Source organism: Loxodonta africana, chromosome 10 (assembly GCF_030014295.1).
Source record: "Loxodonta africana isolate mLoxAfr1 chromosome 10, mLoxAfr1.hap2, whole genome shotgun sequence".
Taxonomy (NCBI): domain Eukaryota; kingdom Metazoa; phylum Chordata; class Mammalia; order Proboscidea; family Elephantidae; genus Loxodonta; species Loxodonta africana.
Window position 1 is genome coordinate 108,440,745 of NC_087351.1, and position 11,098 is coordinate 108,451,842.

An 11,098-nucleotide genomic window follows, 5' to 3' on the forward strand; every position below is an offset into this window, starting at 1 on the left:
AAAGCAGAATTGGACCGTCACTGGAAGAGGGAGCATCAGAGGCACGCAGGCAGCCATGCAAAGCCAACACTTCTGGTTCGAGATCAGTGAACATCTGGGTGCCACTCACCATTCCAAGATGGAGCAACCAACTCAGTCAGAACATTAATGGAATGAATGACTGGACAAGACCGGCACTGACATTTTAAACTCACACACACAAACTTTCTTTTCGTTGAGAGCATTTACTAACATTTTTATCATTTCTTGTTTTTCTGTAAAGGGTTAGACAGCCAATATGTTTACCTTTCCAGGTATGTCTCCATCGCAACTATTCAACTCTGCCATTGTAGCAGGAAAGCAGCCTTAGATGATACGCGTAGGAATGATCATGGCTGTGTTCCAATAAAACTTTATTTACAAAAACAGACAGCAGACTAGATTTGGCATGTGGGCCGTAGTTTGCCAACCCCTGCTCTGAGAGAAAAAAATTAATAAAGAAAGGAGGCTGAACCACTGACAAAGAAAGACTGTCAAAGACTCTTCAAAGCCACGCTTGCGATTTTTGATGTTGCCTCTGATTTCCTCTGTGACTGACACAATCTATCGGTATTTGGAAAAAAAAAAAAAAGAGGCACAGGGGTGGGGATAAAAAAAGATTTCTATGGGAACAATCAGTTCACTTTTAATGGTTCAACCGCTAAAGAGACAATTACTGCATTTTTCTCCCTCCCCTCCGAGGCGGGGCAGGCATGACCTATGGCTTGTCGGGCAGGCTGACTTCGCCCAGTGCCCCAGCTGTTCCAGTCAAAAATTAAATGCCAGAGTGTCCACAGGTCGGGGAGGGCGGTTAATGAAATCAGGGCCTCTCTGGCAAAGGGCAATTCCCCAGACGATCTGCTCGGATATTCCACCTCCCCACAAGATCGCGTGGCCAGCAGGCTGCTCCCTGGGAGTCAAGGCTGACCACGAACGTGGCCACTAACACATGACCAGTGGCGAAACCTCCCCCCAGGGTATATAACCACTGGACAGGGCGCTTGCCTCTCACTTACTGACAAACTGTTTACAGGTACAACTTATAGAAGATAACACAGGAGAAAATCTAGGTAACCTTAGCTTTGACAATGATTTTTTAAATACGACACTAAAAGCATGCTCCATAAAAGAAAAAAAAATCGTTAGGTGGGACTTCGTTAAAATGAAAAACTTCTGCTCTGCAAAGACACTGTGCTGAGGTTGAAAAGACAAGCCACAGACTGGGAGAAAATATTTATAAACACACATCCGATAAAGGATTTGGTTTCAAGACATGCAAACCATTGAGGTGCTGGGGCTTCCATTTTATCTGGTCCCCTGAACACACTTGAGGGGGCAAGTAAAGGTGAAATTGTTCCTTGGTACAAACCAGCACAGGTTGGGTAAGGAGGACCCCCCACCCCTCAGTTGCTGTGTGACCCTGAGCAGGTCACTAAACCTCCCTGTACACCTTGGATTCTAGCACAGCTGGTTCAGAGTAGACCTCCAAGCCCAGCCCCCAGCTTTCACAGAAACCATAAATGACCAGCCAAGAATAAGCAGAGAACGCACATGCATTTCAGACTTGAGCTTTAGTAACAAAGCTTAGGAGCTGCACCCCTTCCTGCACAGGACCCTTGATGTTTGAAATGAGTCTAGAGCACTCAGCGGTGAAAAGAATCCAACAGGGCTTCGAATCGGCTCTTCCCGGTTCAGGTGTGGCCAAGATAGCAACACTGGAACAGACCCAAATTTTTTAAATTTTGGTGAACTGGAAGGATAATCAAAATGGAAAAAATTATGCACTGAAGCCCTGCTAGAAACTTAATCTCCCTCTTAGAAAACAAGGGCAGCGTACACACTGCATAGCAACCAAATCTCTTGCCCTCTGGATTTTGAGCAGATACAGCAGTGCCCTGCTCAAAGATGGTGGCTGACGGTGCTGCTCTGAATGTGGGTCACTTTCCACAATCCTGCAGATAATCCAATCTTCCGCATCAGGCTTCTGAAAGGGCTCACTACGCCTCTTTGTAGTCTCCCATTCGAGGGCTTTGACCCACAATTTTTTCTGCTCCTATTATCGTTCCTGGTGGCATAATGGTTAAGTGCTACGGCTGCTAACCAAAAGGTCGGCAGTTGGAACCCACCATGTGCTCCTTGAAAACTCTGTGGGGCAGTTCTGCTCTGTGCTATAGGATTGTTATGAGTTGGATCGACTTGACAGCAATGGGTTGGGTTGAGTTTGGTTTGGTTTGGTTTGGGGTATTATTGTTCTGGATCGCCCAAACTGTAAAACTTCGAATCTCTTCCGGTTTCTCTTCATTGCCCATAACGGAACCAGTTCGAACCGGTTTGAGCTCTGGAATCCAGGAACACAGCCAACTGGGCTGAGCGGGCCATGCAGCAGTGCCTAGGGCGTCTCACCTGTCGCTGCCTGTACGCACCAGGAGCTGAACTGCGGATGCCTTTAGGTGGGCGCACGTGCCACAGGCCTCCCCACCTCTTCCAGGACCTGCCCAGGGTGCTCACTGGAGCCCCTCAGAGTCCAACAAATGAGGAAACTGAGGCACAGCTAGAGGAAGAGATTTTCCCAGGATCCCACAGCAAATTAGCAACAAAGCCAGGGCCATACCCAGCCCTTTAGCCCCCTGATCCTGGCTGTGACTTCCCCCACTGCACGGTGCTCAGCCTGGAAAAGCCCCTCTAGAAGAAAGCACGCCCCGTGCCAGAGGTGGAGCCGGGACTGGAGCACGGCCTTTTGCCTCAAAGCTTGTGGACCGACTGCAGCCGGCTCCAGCTATGATTCATCCCGCAGAGCCAGGCACACAGCCCCAAGGGCAGTGCCCTAGCAGAAGCCAGTTCCTTGAGGACATGAAAAGCCGTGTTTGATTTCATTCCGGTTTTATATAGAAACCTCTAGCTCCCTTGCTATGCCCTCCAAAGCCGGGGGAGGACAGAGTGGAAACAGTCCTTCCTGGCCCCTTTTCTTCTCCGGCTCCTCAGCAACATCCCCGATTCCACCAGCCGCTGTATGCCTGGATGGTCTAGAGATAAGGAGATAGAGGGCTGGGAGGGAAGGAGTGGGGGATAGTTGTGGGAAAGGAGGCTGGCCTCAGATGCCAGGCTAAGGGGCCTGGACTTTAGCCAGTGCAGCCAACCATGTTCACATTCCAGCGCTTAGGGACAATGATCCTACAAATCCGGGGGGGAGCCAAGGAGCTGCCCTGGCCCCGACTGTGCTGTGCTCAGCCCACAGGTTGGGAGCTCAGCTACAGGCCATGGAGACCCACTAAGGGTTTAGTGGAGACATGTGTTTGGGTGGGGAGTCCCTGGGTGGTACAAACAGTTAACACGCTCGGTAGCTAACCAAAAAGTTGGAGGTTCAAATCCACTGAGAGGTACCTCAGAAGAAAGGCCTGGCAATCTTTTTTGAAAGATCAGCCATTGAAAACCCTACGGAGCACAGTTCTACTCTGATATACATGGGGTTGCCATGAGTTGGAATTAACTCGATGGCAACTGGTTTATTTTTGGTTTGGGTGTTGGGTGGATTCGAGGAGAAGTAAATCCCAGGGCCTGTGAAGAGGTCACTGTGGGGGGTCCAGGCAAATATGATGAGGGTCTGAGCCTGCTCCGGAGTCACTGTGATGGAAAGAGGACATGGACAGCATGGGTGTGGGCTGGTCCTTCTTAAACGCAGGGGCACAACCTGCCTCTGAACCTGCTGTCTGCCATCCCAGCAACTTTCCTCCTTTTCTACCCACACAGCATTGGATTTGCACCACCACGCTTCTGTTCGCCCTTCAAAGCCCAGTTCTAGTGCCCTCTCCTCTGAGAAGCCCTCCTGGGTGCCCTGTCCTGAGGTTAACGGCTACTTCACCTGTGAGCTCACACAGCAAGTACAAAAGACTGCTTGGGGTCAACAGGACTGGGTTCAAATCCCAGCTCCACTTACAAGCCATGTGCCTTTGGGCAAGTCATTTAATGTTTTCACTTCTGAAACAAAACTAAGAGTGCCTATCTTAAAGGTTTGTGGAAAACATGAAAGGAAGCAGTTAGCACAGTCCCTGGCATACAGAACACACTCAGTAAAGTCAACTATCATCAACTCCATTTGGCAGTTAAGTGCAAGTGCAAATGGCTCCAGTTTGCTCCCTCCGGGAAGTGCTGTTTTCTAACAACCTCTGACTGAGGGGGACACTGAGGCCAGGTGGCCATACCACTGAAGGAGCAACAGCCACAGGGTCCCCTGGCTCCCCCAGAACGGCCTCCCCTATCTCCATCTACCACCAACTCCTCAGTCCAGCCCAAGCCAAGCCAGTCCAGAGCATGGGGTCAAGAACACAGTACCAAACCCAAAAAGGGCTGGAACAATACGATACAGCCCCAAACGAACTGCTGTCTCCACCACTAGAATCAGAAAATCTGAGCCCCTGCCAAGTAGCCCACGACAATGTCATGCTCCTTAAAGGCTAGGACTATAACCAGCTTTGCATCCCCAGGGTCTACAAGAAGCCCGTGTTTGCCACACTGAGCAGAAGGGGGCTGTGCGTTCTTTGGGTGGTCAAGGCTTCCTGTATGAACAGGCCGGGCACTTTCTTTGCCCAAGCAGGCAAGTGACCCCCAAACTTGTGGAGCACTCAGCAGAAGCCTGGGGCCAGGTCAAAGGGGGAGGGAGCAGCCAGCACAGCCTTGGCATCGGAAAGGCACTGGAGCCCCCAGCAGCCCCCCAGCAGACAGAAGCCTAAGGCCCAGACCAGTTAGCTGACCACCCCTCATTTCTACCCTATGTGGTTCCGAGGAAGCGGGGGCTACCAGGCAGAGGCTGCTGACATCCCTGCAATGTCATGTCCTCCTTTCTGAAAAGGTCAACAGCTTGGGCCACCCCCGTTTCTTTGCAAGGGGCCCTGTGGGGGTGGCACAGGCAGCCTTGGCCCAGAGGGACGTCCACGTGTCTCAGAGTCTCTTGTTCACAGACATCGCTATGAGCCATCAACATGACCATATCAGTGAGCACCTTCATCTGCCCATGGACAGATACGGGGTGATGAGTGGAAGGTCTCCGGGGAAGGCCATGCTTTCTGCCCAGCTCTCCCTGGTCTCTGAAGACAGGTCAGGAAATCTTCATTCCAGCAAACCTTAGGGGTGATCTGGTGCTATCGCAATCCTATCCGCCTGCATTCCATAATCCCGTAGTTCAGGGCAACAGATAAAGGCCATAGAAGAGCAAGTGAGCAAGGGCCAAGATGCTTCCAACCTAAACACAGAGATATCAGGATACTTCCAACATGGAGATACAGAGAAAGACGTATAAAAAAGAAAAAAAAAAAAAAAACAGTTGCTATTGAGTTAACGTCTACTCACGGAGACCCCATGTGTGTCAGAGTAGAACTGTCCCCCACAGGGCTTTTAATGGCTGTGATTTTTTTCACAAGATCACCAGGCCTTTCTTCTTCTTCTTTTCTACCTACATTTAACAATTGTTAACATGATGATGGCACTAGTTTTTTTTTTTTTTTTAGTCATGTTTGCTTCATCTATTTTTGCTTTCAAGTAAATTACAGACATTTAGCCCCTAAATACTAAAGTATACAAATCCAAACAATGACTTTTTTTTTGGTAAATTTCTTTTTTGTACTCTAGATGAAGGTTTACAGAGCAAATTAGTTTCTCATTAAACAATTAACACACATATTGTTTTGTGACACTGGTTGCCAACCCCACAATGTCAATACTCTCCCCTTCTCGAACTTGGGTTCCCCGTTACCAGCTTTCCTGTCCCCTCCTTGCCCCTGGGCTGGTGTGCCCATTTAGTCTTGTTTTATTTGACGGCCTGTCTAATCTTTGGCTGAAGGGTGACTTCATTACTGAGCTATACAGGTGTCCGGGGGCCATACTCTTGGGGTTTCTTCAGTCTCTGTCAGACCAGTAAACCTGTGTGTGTATGTGCGCGTGTGCGTGTGCGAGTTAGAATTTTGTTCCACATTCTTCTCCAGCTCTGTCCGGGACCCTCCATTGTGATCCCTGTCAGAGCAGTCAGTGGTGGTAGCCGGGCACCATCTAGTTGTGCGGCACTCAGCCTGGTGGAGGCTGTGGTAGTTGTGGTCCATTAGTCCTTTGGACTAATCTTTCCCTTGTGTCTTTGGTTTTCTTCAATCTTCCATGCTCCAGACGGGGTGAGACCAGTGGCCACTCACAGGCTTCTAAGACCCCAGACGCTACTCACCAAAGTAGGATGTAGAACTACGTTATGACCAGGTCTTTCTCCTGAGGTGCCTCTGGGTGGGTCCGAACCACCAACCTTTTGGTCAGTAGTCCAGCGCTATATAGGTACAGCTCTATGACCAAACCTTTCCTCCCTGAAATGCAATGTCTTATGGGAAGCAACCTCTCTTTACTGAGCCCAGAAGCACTCTGCCCCAGGCCTGAGAGAAAAAGCTTTCTGAAAAAAAGTTAGGACCGCCTGGGCTGAGAGCAGCTGCCGCCTGCAGCTGGAGGCTGGGACTCCTTCTCAGTACCTATTATTACAGATTCCTGAGGCCCCCCGTACCCACCTCCCATCACCACGACAGCTGCAGCTACCTGGGTGGCAAGTCAGCACACAGCTTAAAAAGTCATCGTTCTGCCGGCCTCCTCCTGCCTCCCTGACTACCACCCACATCGAGTTAAGATGGACAAGGACCCGCCAATGTCACCATAGCTGATGGTCCAGTCACGTGGCCCAGGCTGATGGCCACCAGCTGGTCTGGGCAGACGCTTTGAGCACGCGTGGGGTGCCTTCAGGATTTGTCCTTTGGTTGGCACTTCCTGGGTACCAGAGAGGCGAGGAGAGAAAATGTCTATCGGGCATCCAGTCAAGAGACGGAGAAACCAAGAAAGAAGACAGATTCCTGCCCCCGACTCCACTCCCAGCCTTCTCTCAGCAACGTCGGGCAGAGCAGCAAAGCCCCAGCCTGCAGTTCCACTCCTGAGGGTTTGCCCAGCAGAACAAGGACTAACGTCCCTCTCCAAAGGCATGCACACCCTCATTCATAACAGCCACAGACTGCAAGCAACCCAAAGGTCCCTTGGCAGATGGACGGATTAACAAATCAGGGTACATCCATACAACAGAACTGTGCTTAGCCATAAAAAGGACTACACTGATACAGGAAGCCATGTGCACGAATCTCACAAACATAATGTTGAGCAAAAATGCCAGATTCAAAGAGGACGTACTCTATGATTCCATTTTTCTATAAAGTTCTAGAGTAATGTGTGATAGAAGCAGAATATCAGTTACTTTGGGCACAGGGGGTTTACTAACTGAGAAGGGAGATCAGAAGGGAGATGAGGGACTGCAGTAGGGTACTTAAAATCATCTCCGTCTTATACCGAGTCATGGTTACATGCTATAGCCAATTCAGGGGTGGGTTAACCAGTAAGCAAAGCATGCACGGGCTTTATTGTGTTTAGGTACTAATCTATAGCGCACAATTCCACAAGGGTTTCACCACGTCTTTGACGTGGTGATAAACAAGTGGAATGGTGCACTACAGATTAGTAAGTCAGCACAAGTCAACTCCTGTGTACCTTGGTCATCAGGTAATGTGTCTCTGGTATCCATACATAAAAATCCATAACACTTAAATTTAAGATTAGTGCACTTCATAGAGGATAATTCACCAGGAGCCAAGGGAGAGGGAGGAGCCCACTCAGTGAACTCCTACTCATCCTTCAGGACCCATCTCAAATTGCCCCTGTTCTTTGAAGGCTTCTCCCACTGTCCTAGGAGTAACCACTGCTCATACTGGAAAGCATCGCTTCACCAAACTCGGTCTCCTCTACCCTAGGATTTGTTCCTGGAGGTTTAGGTGCCAGCTGTAAAGGAGTGTTACAGGAATGCAGGAAACTGTTGCACCAACCATTGGTTAGCAAATGCTTATTAAACACTCACTGGTCACCTAAGACGTGCACACCCTGAGAGCCCACACCAGACACCATCTCAGCAAAAGATACTCGTCTAATGCCCACCAGCTAAAAGGACATCAGTTCTTTTCAGGCAACGGGATTCAGACATTTGCTTGTTTCAGCATTTCCAGCTCGATCTTCCTTTTTTGACACAAATCACAGCCAGAAATCTGGGAGCCTAGAGCAGACTCCATTTCCAGTCTCCTCTGCACCAGGCTCCCCTCCTCAGCTCCAAGTCACCTCTGCCTGCACTGTCCTTGCCGAACCTGGGGGTGGAGCAGGTCCACCTGGGCTCCCAGGAAGCAGTCCCTCAGATGTAGTGTTTAAACTTAACTGCTGGGCCGGCACCTCACCGGCACCCTGCCCCCTGGGGCTCCCTGCCCTCAGGCAGTGATGGCACTGCACCTGCTGGAGGCCGGGGCACCTACAGCCTCATCACCTCTCTGCTCAGGCCTCCCAGCTCCCCCCAGCTCCTCCCAGCGCCACCCCCAACCCTTGAATCTCTAGGAACCCAAGCTTGCCGGTGAAGCGCCTAAGGAAACTTCACCTGCACAGGTGGGTGAAGACAGGCCGGGAACTGAACTCTGTCCAGTTCCGCAGAGCCCACTTATGAAAAAGACAGGCTGGAAATAAACCTTCACCAACTGGAGCTCTCATTGGTTGAATGGGTTGGGGGGAGGGAAGGTGACAGTGGATGATTTTTTACCCCCTTTAAGTACTTTGGCGCTTTCTAAGTTTTCACAATGAACAAACTCTTGAAAGATAAACACACTTCATCTGTGGCACAAGCCAGCCCCAGCCCTCGTCGCGCACACACTTCACCTTGTGTCAGTGCAAGGTAGACGCTACAAGTCTGAGAATCCCGCGCAGGGCAGGACTAGGAGATGGTGGGGGGGGGCGGCTCTCGCCCTCTCCCCAGTTCCAGCCCCAGGCCAGGGAGGGGCAGCACCCTAAGGGAAGTGGACCACCTGGAGTGCGGCCGACCCCGCCGAGCCCGGGACCCCTCCTCCCCTCCCACGCTCCGCCGCGCCGCCCCCTTTCACTCCCCAGAGTCTCCAGTCTCCAAGGTGCTCGGGCAGCGCGCGAACACACATTCGCACACGCAGTCGCACTTTCACTCCGCTCCCTGACCTGGGCCACCGCCCCCAAGAACCCACGCACAGAACTTCTCCGAACTCGCCGCGGTGCCCGGAGGGTGGCCGTTCCGTGGGAGATGTGCCCCGCAGGAAAATGGGGGGCCCTGACACACACACACGTGCCGCCCATCGCCGGGCCACTCTAAAGCCGGCTGGGGGCGGCCAGGACGGGCTCGGGGGCGGCTGTCTCAGCCCCGGTCAAGGGACACGAACGAGGTCAGGCCGGGGGCACGGGGGCGGCGCGGGGCGGAGGTGCCAAGTCTCGGCGCTGTCCCCCGGGCGCGCGCTCGGACTTCTCCGGGGTGCCCTCCCGGTGAGGCCCGGGTGCGTACCTTGAAGGTTCTGGACTCGGATGTCGCTGAGCTGCCCGATGAAGCCCTCGCGTTGGAACCAGTCCCATTCGTGCGCAGCCATGAAGCGGGGGCGCCGGCCGGGCGCGCGGCGGGCCGGGCAGCGGGGAGCGGGCGGCGGCGGGCGGCACCGGGAGGCGCCCGAGCTGGAGGCCGGCGGCGGCGGCGGGCGGGGCGCGGAGGGGCCGCCCCGCCGCGGGCGGGCTGGGCGGCGCGGGGCGGCGGTGCGGGCGCCGGGCTCGCTACTCCCCCATCCGGGGGCGGGGGCCCCGGGGGGCGAGGGGCGGGGCGGCGGGAGGCGGGCTCCGGCGCTTCCTTCTTTTTTTTTTTCCTTGGGGTGTTTGTGGGTTGGATTGTTCGGTTGCAAAAGGGCGGTGACTGAGGCGCGGGGTCCCGGCCCCCAGATTGTGATGTCTCAGAGGACGGTGGGCCGGGTGACGCAACCTGGGGGTCAGCCTGCCGGGCTCAGGACCTGGTCCCCTCCCACTCCTGTCCCCTTGGAGGGGAGGGACCCAAGCCGTGCCCAGTGCGGATTCCCCGGGGGCACCTTGGGAACTGCAAGGACCTGGCTTGGGGGAGAACCAGAGCGGAGAGGGAGTTGGGGGGAGTCTCTCGTTTGCCTCCAAAGTAGGGGGCCATGGATAAAAAAGGCCTTTTTCCCGGTGTCGATGTTGGGAACCTTTCCTGCGGGGATCCCCTTCCAGAAATGTGACCCCAGGTTCTGGGGAGGAGCGGGAAGCAGCCTGACTCGGGAGCTGGGGAACCCCGCTGAGCCCTGGGCCACTGACTCTCCAAGTGACCCTTCCGGAGCCCTCGTTGAGGCTTTCTTGTTTTGAATTCTCTCTTCCCATCGTTTCTTTAAACTCAGGAGTGTTCCTGGATCTTATCTTGTTTGGGGCCCAAGGCTCAGACAGGGCAAATAGTCCTTTATTGGTTTTACACACGGAAAAAGCCAGGCCCTGGAGTGGTGGAATTTGCCCAAGGCGGAGGAATGAGTTTCTCGAGCTAAATCCCAGCCCCCAGCTCAGTGCTCTGTCACTTTCCAAGACTCCTAAAGCCACACAGAAAATGACTTTAAATTTGGAGTATTCCAAGAGAAAAAAATGGGCAGGCTCCCTGAACCTTTAAACAAGTGGGCCTGTGACCAGCGTCATCTGCTCGTGGTGCTGAAATACCAGAAGCTGGGAAGGCCTCATGGTTGTTTATGTGCCACCTGTGTCCTTGAGGTAAGGCCTGTAAGATGGGCGAGTCTACCTACAGGCCACCCAGCTCCTTATGGGGCAGAGGGGTGAATAGCCAATAAACAACAGAACAAGGTAATTACAGATCAAAGCGAGATCCAAACAGGAGAAAATCAATTTGTGGTAACTAGGTGAGTGGGGGGTGCAAACAGTTTGGCTACCAATCAAAAGGTTGGAGGTTCCAATCCACCCAGAGGCACCTTGGAAGAAAGACCTGGTGACCTACTTCTGAAAAATCAGCCATTGAAAACCCTATGGAGCACAGTTCTGCTTTGACACACACCAGGTCTCCAGGAGTTGGGGTCGACTCCATGGCCACTAGTGCTGGGTTGAGGGGTGGGGGCAGTCAGGGAAGGTCCCTGAGGACTGACATTGAAGCTGACCCTTGTCAGGAGCCCAACTGGGGCAGCCAAATGGGCAGGGG

At 52.9% G+C, this 11,098-nt stretch overlaps 1 protein-coding gene across 1 annotated transcript in view; it reads right to left on the reverse strand.

Moving 5' to 3' along the window:
• The window catches only part of CLMN (calmin), a 134,375-nt gene extending 124,839 nt beyond the window's left edge, over positions 1-9,536 (reverse strand). Inside the window, exon 1 of the mRNA XM_064292915.1 lies at positions 9,416-9,536. Within this exon, the coding sequence (XP_064148985.1) occupies positions 9,416-9,497 (82 nt within the window). The 5' untranslated portion in view covers positions 9,498-9,536. The remainder of the gene's footprint in view (positions 1-9,415) is intronic.
• Positions 9,537-11,098: the final 1,562 nt, after the last annotated feature.